Source organism: Protobothrops mucrosquamatus, unplaced genomic scaffold (assembly GCF_001527695.2).
Source record: "Protobothrops mucrosquamatus isolate PMUCROS unplaced genomic scaffold, P.Mucros_1.0 scaffold4387, whole genome shotgun sequence".
NCBI lineage: Eukaryota > Metazoa > Chordata > Lepidosauria > Squamata > Viperidae > Protobothrops > Protobothrops mucrosquamatus.
The window spans coordinates 37,013-57,012 of NW_015390300.1; the positions used below are offsets into that span (position 1 = coordinate 37,013).

General features: G+C 42.8%; 1 protein-coding gene across 1 annotated transcript in view; it reads right to left on the bottom strand.

Annotated features, from left to right (window-relative positions):
* ATRN (attractin) overlaps window positions 1-20,000 on the bottom strand; it is a gene marked incomplete at both ends in the record, with an annotated part of 93,109 nt that overhangs the window by 22,713 nt on the left and 50,396 nt on the right. Inside the window, 3 exons of the mRNA XM_015828296.1 lie at window positions 13,799-13,956; window positions 17,585-17,663; window positions 18,807-18,901. Coding sequence (XP_015683782.1) covers window positions 13,799-13,956; window positions 17,585-17,663; window positions 18,807-18,901 — 332 coding nt within the window. The remainder of the gene's footprint in view (window positions 1-13,798; window positions 13,957-17,584; window positions 17,664-18,806; window positions 18,902-20,000) is intronic.

The following is a 20,000-nucleotide window of genomic DNA, read 5'->3' on the forward strand; positions in this document are numbered from 1 at the left end:
ACGGTGGCAGCCCGTTTTTTGCGCCCTGTGGTGCGGTGTATTGTTTTCGTGGCCCACGGCCGCAGCGGTAGCACAAGTGAGGGTATGTATGCGTGCGTACGCACGCACTAGCCAGCCTGTCCCATGGCCAGCAGGCCACGGTCCACTACCGGACCGCAGCCCACAGGTTGGGGTCTAGATCAACAATCAAGAAGTAAATAATACCCCTATCGGGAACTCCCAAACAAGCTAACAGTAAACAGCCCAACCAAGACCACCCCACCAACACAGACAGTGCAAGCCACTAGAATAGAGACTGACAGCAAACCCCACTCCCTTCTAGCACTGATGATCTTCCCTAGTTGGGTCATGAAATGTCTGCAAGGAAACCACCCAGCTCAGAGAGCACCAAGGACCCCCACAGTCCTCCTCCTCCTTCCCTCCCTCCCTCCCTCCCTCCCTCCCTCTTCTTTGCAAAACTCCCTCCTTCCTAGCACTGATGATATTACCTAGTTGGGTAATGAAATGTCTGCAAAAAAAACAAAAAAAACCACCCAGCTCAGAGAGCACCAAGGACGCCACATCCCTCCTCCTCCTCCCTGCAAACCCCACTCTCTTCTACCACTGATGATGTTACCTAGTTGGGTAATGAAACGTCTGCAAGGAAACCACCCAGCTCAGAGAGTACCGAGGCCCCACAGTCGGCGTCCTCTTAAAAGGACTTTCAGGCATGTTTTCTCCTAAAAGCATTTATTAAGATTACAATACGTCAGCAGAGCATGGTGGAATGCTTAGGTCTGCTTCTCTTCCGTTACGCATAACATTCCAAACATTTTCCACTCCCTTATTGTAGGGTCATGGTTCACATCTTCCAATGAACTTGGAAGATGTGATTTACTTCCGGTTTCTTTCTCCCGGGCTATTCTTATGCTCCTCCCTCTTTCCCAGTTGCTGGTTTAACTATATATATACCAGACAGTTCTGCACATTGTCAAAGCAAGAATATACAGTATTTGCAGCGTTGACACCCTCCTCCCTTCTAGCAGGGATAATGTTACCTAGTTGGGTCATGAAACGTCTGCAAAAAACCCCACCAGCACAGTCCTCCTTTTCCTCCTCTTTGCAGACCCCACTTAGCACTGATGGTGTCCCCTAGTTGGGTCATGAAAGGTCTGCCATAAAATCACCAAGCTCAGAGAGCACCAAAGACCCCATAGTTGTGGCCCTCCTTCTGCTCCTCCTCCTCTCCACAAACCCCTCTCCCTTCTAGCACTGAGGATGTTACCTAGTTAGGTAACAAAACGTCGGCAAAAAAAACCAACCCCACCCAGCTGAGAGAACACCAAGGAGCCCTCATTTCAACCCTGAGCTACACACATTTTCCTTTCTCGGTGTAAAATTAGCTCTCGTTTTGCAGGCGGCGAAATCTTCCTTGCAAATTCTCTCTTATTCGTCTGTCCAAACGTTAAGAAAAATTAAAATACTGGGAAAGCAGGGGAGGAAAAAAAAAGGGGGGGGAGACTTCTTATTCTTTTCAGGGCAGTAGAATCAAGGTAATAACATACAGCCTCAAACCATTTACTTTTTACACTGGAGATGAAATCTGCCAGAGGCGGGAAAGGGCATTTTCCATGCTGGAATCCCGAGGCGAGAATCCTCAGCTTGAAGCGGTGGCTGATCCGGGTCACCATCTAGTTTTGGGGCCGATAAGCTCAGGGATGTCATATTCCGACGGGCCCTTGATGGATTGCCGTTGTCTTTTTGATGGATCGCTCTCTACTGCCTTGCATGGGTAATCCGCTACCCAGCGGCTTCTGCCTATGGTTAGTTATATTGCTGCGCCCGGGCCCTGGTGCTTCTGCAGTTCTAAAAACTGATGCTCAGATGCTCAGCTGGCTTTATGACTTTGCAACAGAGAGAGTTTTTGGTCCTCACGAGGAGAGGAGATCAAAGGAAGGACTATTTAGGGAAGGGGCAAAAGAAGTTAAGAACTTTAGGACAAGTAGATTGAGTGAGATTCCCAGAAAAAGGGGGTTGGACTAGAAGACCTCCAAGGTCCCTTCCAACTCTGTCATTCTATTCTATTCTATTCTATTCTATTCTATTCTATTCTATTCTTATTCTATTCCATTCCATTCCATTCCATTCTATTCCATTCTTATTTCTATTCTATTCTATTCTATTCTATTCTATTCTATTCTATTCCATTCCATTCCATTCCATTCCATTCCATTCCATTCCATTATTTCTATTCTATTCTATTCTATTCTGTTCTAATCCTTATTCTATTCTTATTTCTATTATTTCTATTCTACTCCATTCTATTCTATTCTATCATTACTCTTCTCTTCTCGTCTATTCTATTCTTATCATTATTCTATTCTATTCTATTCTATTATTCTATTCTATCATTATTCTATTCTTTTCTTATCATTATTCTATTCTATATTCTATTCTATTCTATTCTATTCTTATTTCTATTCTATTCCATTCTATTCTATTATCATTATTCCAGTCTATTCTATCATTATTCTATTCTCTTCTCGTCTATTCTATTCTTATCATTCTATTCTATTTTATTCTATTTTATTCTATTTTATTCTATTCTTATCATTATTGTATTGTATTGTATTGTATCGTATCATATCGTACTGTATTGTACTGTACTGTACTGTACTGTACTGTATTCCATTCCATTCTTTTCTATTCTGCCACAAAGAAGAGGGTGTCAAACTATTCTCCAAAGCACCAGAGGGAAGGACAAGAAACAATGGTTGGAAACTGACCAAAAAGAGAAGCAACCTGGAATTAAGGAGAAACTCCCCAACGGTGAGGACAATCAACCAGTGGAACAGTTTGCCACCAGAAATTGTGGGTGCTCCATCACTGGAGGTTTTTAAGAAGAGACTGGACATTCACCTGTCTGAGATGGTGTAGGTCATCCTGCTTGAGCAGGGGGCTGGACTAGAAGACCTCCAAGGTCCCTTCCAGCTCTATTCTATTCCATTCCATTCCATTCCATTCCACTCTACCCTACCCTACCCTATCCTAATAGAGAGAGAGTAGGTCCCATTTAAACAGAAAATGCCTTTTGAACAGATGGCTCAAAATGGTTGGTGGGAACAGATGGGAAGTTCACGGCAGAAGGATGTCACCCAGGAGGAGAGCTTGTCATTCCTGGATGAATTTGTCAAAGGGCTTCTTAATTACGGATCCCAAGGTTATATTGTCTTATTGAGGCAACTCACAATAAAATAAGAGACGTCACCGCAGTTCTATTAGAAAGCGTTTTTTTGTTTTTCTTTTTTAAATAAACCTATTGGGAAGAAAGGAATAATCTCGTCCAACAGATCAGATTCCAGAAGAGGGTCCGCTCATCCAGCTTTCTCTCTGGGAAGTCTCAAGAGATTGTGAGACAACAACAACACAGATACGCGTGTCTTGTGTTTCGCACACGTGTGTCTTCGCACAAGACGGGACAGGGAAGAAAGAACTATCAGGAGACCAAACATACAGGTGTGGCCTGGCCTTAAATCGTAGCTATCTTTGCAGGTTGTTATCATTGTAATTTGCACGTGGGAACGTAGCATGGAAGCCGCAAGAAGACAATTAATTGCGGGGAGATAATTCTTGAATTACAACAATTTGTTTAGCGACCGTTCCAAGTCACAACGGCGCTGAAAAAAACCTCACCGCTGTTTTTCACGCTTATAATCCTTGCAGCATCCCCCGGTGTTCACACAATCAAAATTCGGACACTTAGCAACTGACTCGTATTTAGGACGGTCGCAGCGTCCCGGGATTATGTGATTCCCCCTTTTGCGACCTTCGGATGAGCAAAGTCAACGGGGGTGAGACCGATTCACTTAACAACTGGGTTACTAACTGAATGTCAACGCTGCAAATACTGTATATTCTTCCTTTGACAATATGCAGAACTGTCCGGTATTTATATAGTTAAACCAGCAACTGGGAAAGAGGGAGGAGCATAAGGATAGCCCGGGAGAAAGAAACCGGAAGTAAATCACATCATCCAAGTTGATTGGAAGATGTGAACCATGACCCCAAAATAAGGGGGTGGGAAATGCTTAGAATGTATATGCGTAACGGAAGAGAAGCCAGACCTAAGCATTTCCACCATGCTGTACTGACGTCTCTGTAACCTTAATAAATGCTTTTAGGAGAAAATATGCCTGAAAGTCCTTTTAAGTGTTTCGTTAATCAGACACATGACACTGAACCCATGCAGCGATTCACTTAACAACTGGGGCAAGAAACTTAGGTTTATAAAGGAAATGAAAATTAGCCATTAGACTGTAGTTCTGAACTGTAATATGGAAGTTGGTTTGTGACAACGAAAGACATTTTGTTAGCAAACGATGAGGTACTAGGACGAGAAATAGAATATACTTGCGAAATAAAGTTAAGAATGTAGTTATCCGAATAATATGTGCATTTTAGATACGATAGTTATTTTGTAATGAAATTAGGAAAACTTGGGTTACCCGGAGTTTAAACATTATGGTTATTAAAGGCTAAATTGAAATTAGGTAACATTTAAAAACAGGACTTGGATGTGTATGAGTAAAACTATATTGACAAATGTATTGGTTGATTGAGCTATAACTAGAAACGTATTAACCTGAATGTGATATAATAATCAAGGGAACTTTTAATGACGCAACCTGAGATATACACGAAATATTTTGTTACTGGACTATTGATTACCCAATCACCACGCTGCTTCCTAAATACTTGGATGTAAAATTTAAAAAATTAATAAAACTTGTTATAAAAAAAACGGTGGCAAGAAAAGTCGTAAAAGGAGGGCAAGACTCGCTGAACAACTGTCTTGCTTAGCAACGGAAATGTTGGGTTGGTTATAGTCGTAAGTCGAGGACTTCCTCTGTCTTGTGGCGCTGCCTTTAATTGGCTGTTAGGCTGTGCCTAAAAAAAGGGAATATTTAATTTTTCTTCCAACACGAAGCACACACACACACACACGTTTGTTTAAAATGGGCAGGCTAATTTTTGATGTTAAATAAGTAAATCGTATCGGTGCTATTTCTACACCAGCCTACAATTTTAGCAATATGAAAGACGGGCCCGATACAAAAGATTCTTTTTTTTTCCCTTCTCCTCAAAATAACCGTTGAGGAAAGTAATTACTGAGCTATTGTCTGCCAGACAAATGAAGCCAGCAACATAAAGAGCACGTCCTGTTTACTAATTACATTTTTAATAACTTCTTATTGAGTGGGCTAATTACATCCTTCATAAAACGGGCCGAGTAAAAAACGGATTCTTGGCAAGGCGATGCCCTCAGATAAAGCGGATCTGACAAGCCGAATCAGGCAGCGACTTCAAGGCTCTGGGTTCGAATTGGCGGCGGCGGGAATTTAATTCGTCGAGGCCGAATCGTAACACAGTCCAAATTAAGAGATCTCCCTTCTTTAAAAGGCGTCGCACATCTCCGGCGTGAACGTCAAGCCACCTATGACGGTTTGGGACCCAGGTGAATGGGAGATGGCCCAGGCAGGAAATCATTAAAATGTTTAATTCTTTTTTTGTAGCTGGCTTCTCAAGGGGTTTTACATCTTTCCTGTGTTCCTTTAGAAGGGAGAGACGGGGTGAATATCTCNTAATAATTGTATATTTGCTTTAAAAGAGAGTTAAAGGAAGTTATAGATTTGTTAGCTTAATAGTTGATTAACGTTAGTTAGATTATGATTATTTTATTGTTAATCCTGTGATGGGCTCTGGGAAGTGAGGGGAGAGGGAGGGGGGATGGAGGGGTGGGTTTGGGGAGGGGGGATTTATATTGTAAAATTTTATAAAACTTTCAATAATAAAAAAAAAGAATGTAATTATCCGAATAATATGTACATTTTAGATACGATAGTTATTTTGTAATGAAATTAGGAAAACCTATGTTACCCGAAGTTTAAACATTATGGTTATTAAAGGCTAAATTGGAACACGGTAATTGAAATCAGGTAAAATTTAAAAACAGGACTTGGATATGTATGAGTAAAACTATATTGACAAATGTATTGATTGATTGAGCTATAACTAGAAATGTATTAACCTGAATGTGATATAATAATTAAGGGAAATAGAGGAGGGAACTTTTAATGACGCAATCTGAGATATGCACGAAAAGATTTTGTTACTGGACTATCGATTACCCAATCACCACGCTGCTTCCTAAATACTTGGATGTAAATTTGACAAAGTTAATAAAACTTGGTATAAAAAAAACGGTGGCAAGAAAAGTCGTAAAATGGGGGCAAGACTCGCTGAACAACTGTCTCACTTAGCAACGGAAATGCTGGGTCGGTTATAGTCGTAAGTCGAGGACTTCCTCTGTCTTGTGGCGCTGCCTTTAATTGGCTGTTAGGCTGTGCCTAAAAAAAGGGAATATTTAATTTTTCTTCCAACACGAAGCACACACACACACACACACACACACACACACACACACACAAGTTTGTTTAAAATGGGAAGGCTATTTTTTTGATGCTAAATAAGTAAATCGTATCGGTGCTATTTCTACACCAGCCTACAATTTTAGCAATATGAAAGACGGGCCCGATACAAAAGATTCTTCTTCTTTTTTCCCCTCCTCAAAATAACCGTTGAGGAAAGTAATTACTGAGCTATTGTCTGCCAGACAAATGAAGCCAGCAACATAAAGAGCACGTCCTGTTTACTAATTACATTTTTAATAACTTCTTGTTGAGTGGGCTAATTACATCCTTCATAAAAGGGGCCGAGTAAAAAACAGTTTCTCGGCAAGGCGGTGTTCTCAGATAAAGCGGATTTGACAATCCGAATCTGGAGGCGACTTCAAGGCTCTGGGTTCGAATTGGCGGCGGGGGGAATTTAATTCATCGAGGCCGAATCGTAACACAGTCCAAATTAAGAGATCTCCCTTCTTTAAAAGGCGTCGCACATCTCCGGCGTGAACGTCAAGCCACCTATGATGGTTTGGGACCCAGGTGAATGGGAGATGGCCCAGGCAGGAAATCCATTAAAATGTTTAATTCTTTTTTTGTAGCTGGCTTCTCAAGGGGTTTTACGTCTTTCCTGTGTTCCTTTAGAAGGGAGAGACAGGGTGAATATCTCCGGGGGGCTTGGTGCTGTCTGAGCTTGGTTGTTTTCTTGCAGACGTCTCACTACCCAACTAGGTAACTTCATCAGTGGGAAGAGGAGGAGGAGGAGAACAAGAAAGAGGAGGAGGAATAAGATAAGAAAGAGGAGGAGGAGGAGGAGGAGGAGGAGGAGGAAGATTGTGGGGTCCTTGGTGCTCTCTGAGCTTGATTGTTTTCTTGCAGACATCTCACTACCCAACTAGGTAACTTCATCAGTGGAAGGAGGAGGAGGAGGAGGAGGAGGAGGAGAACAAGAAATGAGGAGGAATAGAACAAGAAAGTGGAGGAGGAGGAAGATTGTGGTGTCCTTGGTGCTCTCTGAGCTTGATTGTTTTCTTGCAGACGTCTCACTACCCAACTAGGTAACTTCATCAGTGGAAAGAGGAGGAGGAAGAAGAAGAGGAGGAGGAGGCAGAGGAGGAGGAGAAGAAGAACAAGAAAGCCAAGGACGAGGAGAACAAGAAAGAGGAGGAGGAGGAGGAGGACGACAACTGTGGGATACTTGGTGCTCTCATTTCATTATCAAACTAGGTAACATCATCAGTGCTAGAAGGGAGTTGTGGATTAGAGGAGGAGGAGGAGGAGGAGGAGGAGGAGGAGGAGGAGTGCTTAACAATGGAATTGTTCTCAATTGGTCTCAATTGAGATTGTTAAGTCTAGGATTACCTGTGGGAAACTTCTGATGCCGAAATGAGTTACTTCTCAGATGCAACAGAAGGAAAGAAGAACAAGCTAAAACCACCTATAGGTAATCCTTGACTTACGGGCACAATTGAGCCCCAAAGTTCTGCCGCTAGGTGAGACAGTTGTTAAGTGAATTTTGCCCCATTTAATTAACCTTTCTTGTCTCAGCTGTTTAGTGAATCCCCCTGAGATACTGGAAGACTGCTATCATGTCCCCCCTCGTCCTTCTCTTCATTAAACTAGACATACCCAATTCCAGCAGCTGTTCCTTATATGTTTTAGCCTCCAGTCCCCTCATCATCTTTGTTGCTCTTCTCTGCACTCTTTCTAGAGTCTCCACATCTTTTTTACATCAGAAAGGAAGACTGTCCTGTCTAACAGCCACTCCAACTGACCGCCAGAAAGTTTTCAAGTACGATGGGAAACACGATGGAAAGGCCTGGGGGGGGGGGGGGAGAGAGAGATTGGGAAAAATTGAAGAAGAAAAAAACCAGGTTTTTTTCCTGGTTTTTTTTTCTCCAAACAGCTTTGGGGAAAAAAAAGGGGGGGGACCCTGTTTATTCCTCCAAATTTTCCCGTTGTTTTTTTTCCCCCATCTCTGGTCACAACTGCTTTCAAAAGTTAACTTTTCCAAAGTTAAGCATTTTGCCGGCTCGGTTGGATCAGATTTTTTCTAGAAAACCCTGTTTCCGAGGACGACATTCCGGAACGAAAAGACGCAGGCTGAGCTTACGGATGCCGACGAGACGGTGGCAAGTGAGATTCTCTCTTTAAATCAGGCGACTTCTAAGCAGCATGATAAATATATATAGAGAAGGACCAGATGAGTATTAAGAAATGGACGAGAACTTACCTGTGGTCCTCAAGAGAAAAGATGAGCAACTTAACTAAAGTTCATGATGGAGTCGTTACAAGCCAGAGGGACTTCAGTGGGAGCAATCCGACCTCAAATTTCTATATATTTTTTTTTTAAAAAAATAGGATCTACACTTGGCTGTCTCAATTTTTGAAATGAAGGAAGGAGGGAGACACATCAATGCCCTTTCAAAAGGAACCAAAGTGGTTTTAAAGAGAGGTGGAGCGAGGTTTCGGAGGAGGAGGGGAAAGTTCGGCATTGGCCAGGATACAAATATTAGGAGCACAAAAAGGGCATTTAGAAGCTGCAAACTTCCTAAAAGAAACCAGGAAAAGGGAGCCAGGAAAAAAGCAACAGCGGAAAGATAAAGCCGGGAACTTGGTCCCTAACAATACCGTGCCTTTTTATATATATATATATAGATATATATATTCTGCAATAATCCTCTACGTTCATCTATGCCAGGGATCTACAGATTTGGCCCTTTTATGACTTGTGGACTTCAACTCCCAGAATTCATCAGCCAGCATGCCTGGCTGAAGAATTCTGGGAGTTGAAGTCCACGAGTCATAAAAGGGCCGAGTTTGAAAGACCCCTGATATAGACTTTAAGACAGTATTTCTCAACCTTGACAATTTTAAGGCATGTGGACTTCAACTCCCAGAATTCCACAGCCAGCATGCCTGGCTGAGGAATTCTGGGAGTTGAAGTCCACAAGTCATAAAAGGGCCAAGTTTGAAAGACCCCTGATATAGACTTTAAGAGAAATGGACTTCAACTCCCAGAATTCCTCAGCCAGCATGCCTGGCTGAGGAATTCTGGGAGTTGAAGTTCACAAGTCATACAAGGGCAAAGTTTGAAAGATCCCTGATATAGACTTTAAGAGAAATGGACTTCAACTCCCAGAATTCCTCAGCCAGCATGCCTGGCTGAGGAATTCTGGGAGCTGAAGTCCACAAGTCATAAAAGAGCCAAGTTTGAAAGACCCCTGATATAGACTTTAAGAGGAGTGACTTCAACTCCCAGAATTCCTCAGCCAACGTGCCTGGCTGAGGAATTCTGGGAGTTGAAGTCCACAAGTCATAAAAGGGCCAAGTTTGAAGACCCCTGCTCTACACATTAAACACTAACAATGGAGTCTCGTCCTCACCACAAAGTCTAAAGGTTGTGGTGTTGCAATCACTTCAAAATTGCACAAACATACAGAACTCCGAGGAAAATGAAAGACAGCGGTGTGTTATGTCTTTATTGCATAAAGATTCTGTTAATTTTTCATATAATAAGTAGTGCTTATTACTCAGCGCTAAATAGCTGTGTTTTGTGGTAATACAATCAGCCCCACGTATATATCTGCTGGAGCAAGCACAAAGATTCTACGAGCAAATTAAATTAAAGGCAGTCCTCATTTAGACACCACAACTGGGACCAGCCACTTGGTCATGAGGTGAAAACCACTGTGCTTTACTTCAGTTTTTTGCTATTCTTAATATTTCCTTCAGCCAAACTAGGATTCTCTCTCTCTCTCTTTGAAGAGATCTTGGCATTGGATAAAGAAGCAAATAAAAATAAAAAAAGAGAGAGACACCGTGAAAGTGGTAAATGAAAGGATTGGTTGTTAAGGGGACTTTTTTTTTTGCACTGTGGTAACGTCAAACAAGTCATTAAACAAGGCAGTCGCTAAACGGGGGCTCCCTATACACAAAGGACATTCCATCTTTTCCCCCAAACCACAAAATTACTTTCCTTCCATTAAAAAAAAAAATCTGAGTTGGTTTCGTTTGTCGCAGAAAGCGATTTTGTGTTGGCTTTAAAAATAAAATAAAATCCACAAATTTAACATGGCTGCAAACTTTTTAACAGAAAACTCCAAACGGCAAAGTTAAGAAAATTTACCAAATGCGATTCTGTAACAACGGTGTTTGAATAAAGAGCTTAGAATACAATAGAATAGAATAGAATAGAATAGAATAGAATAGAATAGAATAGAAATAGAAATAGAAAAATTAATAGAACAGAACAGGAATAGAATAGAATAGAATAGAATAGAATAGAATAGAATAGAATAGAATAGAATAGAATAGAATAGAATAGAAATAGAATAAAATAGAAATAGAATAAAATAGAAATAGAATAGAAAAATTAATAGAACATAACAGGGATAGAATAGAATAGAATAGAATAGAATAGAATAGAATAGAATAGAATAGAATAGAATAGAAAAAATTAATAGAACAGAACAGAGCAGAAATAAAATAGAAATAGAATAGAAATAGAATAGAATAGAATAGAATAGAATAGAATAGAATAGAATAGAATAGAATAGAACAATTAATAGAACAGAACAGAAATAGAATAGAACAGAACAGAAAATATATGGAATAGAACAGAATAGAACAGAATGGAATAGAACAGAACAGAACAGAACAGAAAAAATTAATAGAACAGAACAGAAATAGAATAGAAATAGAATAGAACAGAACAGAAATAGAACAGAACAGAACAGAATAGAATAGGAGGTGGAAGGGAGCCTTAGAGGTCTTCTAGTCCAGCCCCCTGCTCAAGCAGGAGAACCTATACCATTTCAGACAAGTGACTGTCTAGTCTTTTCTTAAGAGAAGCACTGGGCTAAGCCACTTAGCCTTGCCCGAAATTGACCAGTGGAGCCAGACCATGTCCCTGCTCAATGAAGTCCATCCTTCATGCCTCTTTAAGCCTGCCTTGTCTTGTCATATCCACGGCAGCAAATGAAACAGATATTGGCGCAATGATCACATTACGTCAGGAACGGAATGGTGGAGGAATGCAATCTGAAATTTGACACAAAGAAGACAACAGAGGAAGGGAAAGGAAACAGAGAGGAGATGGGTTAAACCGAGGAAAAATGAATGTTCATTTATTCCAGGGCTGAGTTAAGACCACAGTCTAAACCAGGGGTAGGCAACCTTGGCTCTTTTATGACCGGTGGACTTCAACTCCCAGAATTCCTGAGCCAGCATGGCTCAGCTTGGAAACCTCTCCTTTTCCCCTCAATGTGGCTGGCTCAGGAATTCTGGGAGTTGAAGTCCACGAGTCATAAAAGAGCCAAGGTTGCCTACCTCTGGCCTAGGCCTAGGCTGCTTTATGACTGGTGGACTTCAACTCCCAGAATTCCTGAGCCAGCCTGGCTCAGCTTGGAAACCTCTCCCTTTCCCCTCAGCGTGGCTGGCTCAGGAATTCTGGGAGTTGAAGTCCACGAGTCATAAAGCGGCCTAGGCCTAGACCTAGGCCAGAGGTAGGCAACCTCGGCTCTTTTATGACTGGTGGACTTCAACTCCCAGAATTCCTGAGCTAGCCTGGCTCAGCTTGGAAACCTCTGCCTGTCCCCTCAGCATGGCTGCCTCAGGAATTCTGGGAGTTGAAGTCCACCAGTCATAAAAGAGCCAAGGTTGCCTACCCCTGGTCTAAACCAACAAAGAGCTTCTACACAACATGGAACCCTTCCATCGGCACCACAGAATAAAAAAAAACCAAAACTCTGTGACAGGCAGATCTGCTAGGTTTACTGTGCCTGGGAACCTCCTACGCAACCACATTTTTCCAGGGGTCTCCAAACTTGGCAACTTTAAGACTAATGGACTTCGAGAAAATTCCTCAGGCAGCCATGCCGGGCAAGTTTTCGGGCACCAGGGACCGGTTCCGTGGAGAGGGGTTTTTCCACGGACCGGAGAGTGCGTGGTTTTGTGTGCTGCCTGCATCCCACGGATGGGGCTTTGCTTGTTTGTGCGGACCGGTTGCTGGCGTGCCACGGCCCGGTACCGGTCCATGGACCAGGGGTTGGGGACCCGTGTTAGGATCCTATTGTTAGGAAGTTACACTTGGAGGAGGGGGTGTCCCAGGAGGTGGGTCTTCTCTGCCATAGTGCCCACCTAAGGGAATATTACACACACACACACACACACACACACACACAGAGAGAGAGAGAGAGAGAGAGAGAGAGAGAGAGAGAGAGAGAGAGAGAGAGAGAGAGAGAGAGAGAAGTGATAATAGCTGCATCTCTGTTGGTTTTCTGGAAGTCCCTCAAAATACGGCTACATCATCAAGCTAATGAGATATGGAGATGGCTCCATTTTCTTTTTGTTAACATGTCATTTTCACTTAGCCTTGTGATTTTTTTAAAATATATTTAATAATGATTATATGTACGCCACCTGCTGTAACTTTTTGTAAGATGGGCAACCATTTGTCTGAAATGGAATAGGATTTCCTGCCTGAGCAGGGGGTTGGACTAGAAGACCTCCAAGGTCCCTTCCAACTATTCTATTCTATTCTAATTTCCATTCCATTCCATTCCTGTTCTGTTCTATTTTCTATTCTGTTGTTCTATTCTCTATCTATTCCATTATTCTATTCTATTCTATTCTATTCTATTCTATTCTATTCTATTCTATTCTATTCTATTCTATTCTATTCTATTCTATTCTATTCTATTCTATTCTCCATTGCATCTATTCTACTCTATACTCTACTCTATTCTATTCTCCATTGCATCTATTCTATTCTATTCTAGTCTAGTCTAGTCTATTCTCCATTGCATCTATTCTACTCTGTACTCTACTATATTCTATTCCATTGCATCTATTCTATTCTATTCTATTCTATTCTATTCTATTCTATTCTATTCTATTCTATTCTATTCTATTCTATTCTATTCTATTCTATTCATGAGCACTATTGGCAAAATCACTAAGAGTCAATTGCAAAAGGCAGCTCTACTCAGAACAGCTTACAACCTATGACGACACATTTCACCTTTAACCTTTAACCCCTCCATCCTCTACCTAACCCACTCCCTTGGGAAGGACCCGAGACCGGTGGACAAAAAAATGTCAAATCGCGTCTGAACCTCTAAGCTGACCGTGCAACGAATCGGAAAGAAGAATCACCACAAAAGTCGGCTTTTCCTTAGAACAGCTTCCATCCTGCGACAATGCCTTTCAACACCACCACCACCACCACACACCACAACATTTTCCTCTCCTGGATTCCTCGGAAAGGACGCTGAGAGCCGAACGAAAATGCCAAACCCAAACTTAAAACATCCGGCGGAACAACAGCAATAATAACGATAAACGTCGGAGTGTCTCACCTGTATTTTTATCGGCCAGGTGAAGTTGCTGACGTAGACGAAGAACGTGATGTTCGGGTTGTTGCGGAAATCAAATTTCTCGTTGGAGAAGCTGTCCTTATACTCCTTGATCTGGTTTTTGGAAACCACGGGGATCTCCTCTCCGGCCTGCGTACCGGCTTTTGGGAAATTTAAATGGAAAAGGACAAAGGAAATGAGAAAGGGCACGAACGTCGGGACCTTTGGGGATATAAATTGAAACTGTCAATCAATCACAGGGACCCCACTCAGGGCTGTTGACCCGGTGACATCTATCAAACTTCATCTAACTCTGACAGGTGCTGGGAGAACTGCTGAGGGACCAATCAGACCAATTTGAGGACAGCCAAATTATCAGTATAATAACATCAGTATAATACAGGCAACCCTAATACAGTATGATACAGGCAATCCCCAAGAGAGCCCAAAATTTCTTTTTTTTAAAGAAAATTTTATTGATTTTTTAGTTTTACATTTAAATATTTGAAAAGCAACGTGGCGGCTGAGTTGATCCATCATTCAGTAACACACAAATATCTTTAGTACAGATCTCAAACGATTACATTAAATATTTCCTCTCTTCTCCCCTTGGTGGATTTACCGCCTCGTATTTAAATTAATACAATTCTTATTCTATCGATTAAATAAAAATAACTTTCTTACGCTGATCGATAATTTTTAGTTTATACATAGCCTAGTTATTTTAACGTTCAATCTTTTTAGACACTCAGTGTCCTAATTGGTTTTCCCCCCCCCCAATTTTTAGTTTCCCATTAATATTTAAATTTAACGTTGAATATTTATGGTTTCCGAGTTTTAAATAAGCCCAATTCCCTTTATCAACCCCACTTAGGGCTGGGGTGACATCTGTCAAACTTCATCTACCACTGAGGGACCAATCAGAGCCGTTCTATTGAGGACAGCCAAATTATCAATATAATACAGGTAATCCTTGCCTTAAATCCCCAAGGGAACCCAGAATTTCTGTGACTATGCAAGGGAGAGTTCTTAAGTGAGTGTGGTGCCATTTTACGACCTTTTATGCCAGCGTTGTTAAGCGAATCAGGCAGTTGTTAAGGCACCAAGGAAAGAACTGAACTGTCTCTCTCTCTGTCTTCAGCATCCTTTCTTCCCATTCTGATCTTGTCCCCACCCATTCCAGCTTCTTCGTTTGTAGAAGGCAGGGTTAGATGAAGGCAGGACGAGAAGCAACGGATGGAAACTAATCAAGGAGAGAAGCAACCTAGAACTAAGGAGGAATTTCCTGACAGTGAGAACAATTAACCAGTGGAACTACCTGCCTCCAGAAGCGGTGAATGCTCCAACACTGGAAGTTTTCAAGAAGAGACTGGACAGCCATTTGTCTATAATGGTGTAGGGTTTCCTGCCTGAGCAGGGGGTTGGACTAGATGACCTATGAGGTCCCTTCCAACTCTGTTATTCTGTTATCCTTCCTTCCTTCCTTCCTTCCTTCCTTCCTCCTTCCCTCCCTCCCTTCTCCAACACTGGAAGTCTTTAAGAAGAGACTGGACAGCCATTGGTCTGAAATGGTATAGGGTTTCCTCCCTGAGCAGGTGGTTGGACTAGATGACCTCCAAGGTCCCTTCCAACTTTATTATTATTATTATTAATTATTATTATTATAAATCCTTATTGGCAAGCAATGGCTTGTACACAATCCTTCAAACCACAATTGGACTTTGCGGACTTTTGTGGTGGCTGTTTTTAATTCCTCTGGCTGAAAGTCTTGGGAAACATCTCCACACCAACACTGTGGCTTCATCGTCTGACCTGGGTTATGTACAGGTGGGCCTCGGCTAACGACAGTTCATTTAGTGACCGTTCAAACTTACAACGTCCCTCAAAAAAAAGGGACGGGACCGTTTTTCACACTTGCAACTGTTGCAGCATCCCCCGCGGTCGTGTGATCAAAATTCAGACGCTCAGCCACTGACTCATATTTATGACGGTCGCAGTGTGCCAGGGTCCCGTGATCCCCTTTTGCGAGCTGATCAAAGTCAATGGGGAAGGCAGATTTGACGGAACAACCGTGTTACTGCATTGATTCCCTTAACAGCTGTGGCAAGAAAGGGCGTAAAATGGAGCAAAACTCACTTAACAACCGTCTCGCTTAGCGATAGAAATATTGAGCTCGGTTTTGGTCGTAAGTCGAGGATTACCTGTAGCCGAAGTCCCACTTTAGCTTTGAGAAGGCGGCGACCACATCATCCTTTGTAAAACCACGAGTGACCTTCTTTAATACAAGGTAGTCCTCGACTTAATGACCACAATGGAGCCTAACGTTTCTGTTGCTAACCAAGATGGTCGTTAAGTGAATTTTGCCCCGTTTTATGACCTTTCCTGACCCAGCTGTTAAGTGAATCACTGCAGTTGTTAAGTTAGCAACAAAACTGTTCAGTGAATCCCCACTGATTTTGTTTGTCTGAAGGTCGCAAACGGGACACGCCAACCGTCACACATACGAGTCAGTTGCCAAGCGCCTGAATGTTGATCACGCGACAAGGAGCCCGCCACAGTTGTTAAGTGTGAAAGACGGTCCTAAGTCCCTTTTTGCAGCCCCGCTGTAACTCTGAACGGTCACTAAACGCATGGCTGTAAAGCGAGGACTTAGCTGCAGACTAAACAGCCCATCCTTGCGGGCCGATTCCCAGCAATAGCCCAGCCGTGAGCGGTAAAAGATATTGACATTTTAAACATGTTCTCAATTGCTCAGTTGGCACTTGGCGTTTGCTTGATTTTTATGTCTGAAGAGAGCGCTGACAGCTTAAATTTCAGCAGTAACATTTCTGGACACGCTTAGAAAAAGCCCCAAGGAAACCGTCTCAGTTCCTATCAGAAAGTGAACAGGCGGCCAAGGGTTTGGTGACAGATCAAACTGAACATGCCTTAGTGAGGAAAATGGCCGTGCTCTGACATTTTAAAGCCAGGCTGGGGCTTTATGACTTGTGGACTTCAACTCCCAGAATTCCTGAGCCAGCATGGGGAACTGTGGCCCCTTTTTGACCTGTGGACTTCAATTTCCAGAATTCCTGAGCCAGCATGGGGGAACTATGGCCCCTTCATGACCTGTGGACTTCAACTCCCAGAATTCCTCAGCTGGCATGGGGACCTCTGGCCCCTTTATGATTCATGGACTTCAACTCCCAGAATTCCTGAGCCAGCATGGGGAACGGTGGCTCCTTCATGACTTGTGGGCTTCAACTCCCAGGATTCCTGAGCCAGTATGGGCAACTAAGGCCCCTTTTTGACTTGCGGACTTCAATTCCCAGAATTCCTCAGCCGGCATAGGCAACTAAGGCCCCTTTTTGACTTGTGGACTTCAATTCACAGAATTCCTGAGCCAGCACGGGGAACTTTTATGCTTAAGGCTGAACTAGAACTCACTGTCTAGCGAGACATTGGTTAAGTGAGTTTTGCCCCATATTACAACTTCTCTTGCCACCGTTGTTAAGTGAATCACTGCAGTTGTTAAGTTAGTAACCCGGTTGTTAAGTGAATCTGGCTTCCCCGTTGACTTTGCTGTCAGACGGTCGCAAAAGGGGATCACGTGACCCCGAGATGCTGCGACCGTCATAAATATGAGTCAATTGCCAAGAGTCTGAATTTTAATCAACGGTGATGCTGCAACGATCATGAATGTGAAAAACGGTCATAAGCCCCTTTTTTGAGTGGCGTTGCAACGGTGAACGGTCACTAAAGGAATGGCTGTTAAGTCGAGAACCACCCGTGGAAGGGAGCATTTCTCACCTGCAAAGCTGGTCGACCAGGTGATGTTAAGGTTGAAGTTTTTCGAAGCGTTGATGAACATATCCAGGTCTCGGTTTGGCTGGTTTTGAGGAAAGGAGAGAGAAAAAGAGGGATGAGTGAGTTTTAAGCATCCGGCAATTTCTACACAAACCGTCGGCGTCATTTTGGTACGAATAAAGTGAGCCCCAGCTTCTGATCTCCCTCCTCCGTCTTAAAAACAATTCGCTGTTACGGTTAATCTAAGCGATTTCTCATTTTTGCAAGGAAACTGATCTCCAGACAGTTCGCGAAGCAAAGCAGGAATGGAGACAAAACGGGATGAAAACGAACACGTCAAACCAAGCGGTCGGAAAATACTTTTTCAGTGCCGTTTTTATACTTTGCACCGTCACTAAATGAACTGTTGTAAGTCGAGGACTACCTGTACTGCATATAAATTTCATGTGTTCTCTGGTGGTATTCTAACAAGAAGACTAAGATACAATTATAAACGGTCATTTTGCCATTGGTGCAACAACAAATGGTAGCAGAATAGAAATAGAAATAGAAAAATAATGAATAGAATAGAATAGAATAGAATAGAATAGAATAGAATAGAATAGAATAGAATAGAAATAGAATAGAATAGAAATAGAATTAATAGAATAGAAATAGAAATAGAATAGAACAGAATAGAAATAACAATAGGAAAGAATTAGAATAGAATAGAATAGAATAGAATAGAATAGAATAGAATAGAATAGAAATAGAAATAGAATAGAAATAACAATAGGAAAGAATTAGAATAGAATAGAATAAATAGAATAGAAAAGAATAGACAAGAATTAGAATTAGAATAGAATAGAACAGAATAGAAATAACAATAGGAAAGAATTAGAATAGAATAGAAAATAATTATAATAGAATAGAATAGAATAGAATAGAATAGAATAGAATAGAATAGAATAGAACAACAGAGTTGGAAGGGACCTTGGAGGTCATCTAGTCCAACCCCCAGCTCAGGCAGGAAACCCTACACCATTTCAGACATTAAATGGCTGTCCAGTCTCTTCTTAAAATGGAGCATCCACAACTTCTGGAAGCAAGCAGTTCCACTGGTCAATTGTTCTCACTGTCAGGAAAAGTTCTGCTTGCTTCTCCCCACACAATACATTTTGATGGCCCACAACGGCCGAGACCTTTAAAGACTCAACCCCGTGCCCCGTTGGGAGCCCTTACCAACCTCTTCCGGGGTGGCCACAAAATTGATGGCTGTGTAATAGCGGTCGTCTTCTTGGGACAGACTGAAGGTGAATTGATAGTCAATCAGGAGGGTGTCTGCGCGGAAGCACGAGAAAGAGAGAGAGAGAGTTAGGATATAAATTGGTACAGGCAGCCCTCGGACGTACGGCCACGATGCAGCCAACATTTCCGTTGCTAAGCGAGACAGCTACTAAGTGAGTTTCGCCCCACTTTACGATGTTCCTCGCCCCGGCTGTTAAGCGACCCCCTGCAGCTGTTCGGTTGTTAAGTCAGGCGGGCTGCCCCCGTTGACTCTGCTTCTCCGGTGGTCGCCAAAGGGGGTCACGTGACACACACCCCCCGGGGACACTGCAACCGTCATAAATACGAGTCAATTGCCGAGCATCTGAATTTTGATCACAGGACCGTCAAGTGTGGGAAAAGGGTCCTAAGTCCCCTTTTTCAGTGCCATTGTAACTTCGAATAGTCACTAAACGAGCCGTCGTAAGGGGAGGACTGCCTTATAAGCCTTATTGTTAGGTCGAGGCACTGGAGCGGGGGCAGTGAAGGCTGAAAGACCCCGTCATGCTTCATCTCAGACACGGCCCTATGAAAAATATCTTGCTATTTTATTTAGCAGCTGGAAGCGCTTTCAACAATCCAGCAGGACAGACACGGCCAGCGGCGTGTTTAATCTCTTTTCACGGACTGACGCCGTCCGAAACACGGACCGAATGCTGATTATTAGGGATGGAGCCCAACTCGGGAGGAGCCCAGCTCTACCAACACCGGACCGGCTTCTGGATCTCAGGGATTCCCATTCTTAAGACCCGTTTGTTCTGGCGGGCATTTAATTTCTCCGGAGAGGTTTTTCATTATTATTCCATTTTGTCTCTGGCCCTTCTCTTTTTCCATTTGAGCCTCTCATTCAGGGGTCTCCAAACCCCGGTCTGCGGACCGGTACCGGGCCACGGCATGCCAGCAACCGGTCCGCACAAAAACAAGGAAAATCTCTCTCCACGGAACAGGTCCCTGGTGCCCAAAAGGTTGGGGGGGGAGGAGGAAGAGGGGAGGAGGGGAGGAGGGGGAGGAGGAAGAGGAGGAGGGGAGGAGGGGGAGGAGGAAGAGGAGGAGGGAGGAGGGGGAGGAGGAGGAGGGGAGGAGGAAGAGGAGGAGGAGGAGAAGGGGAAGGAAT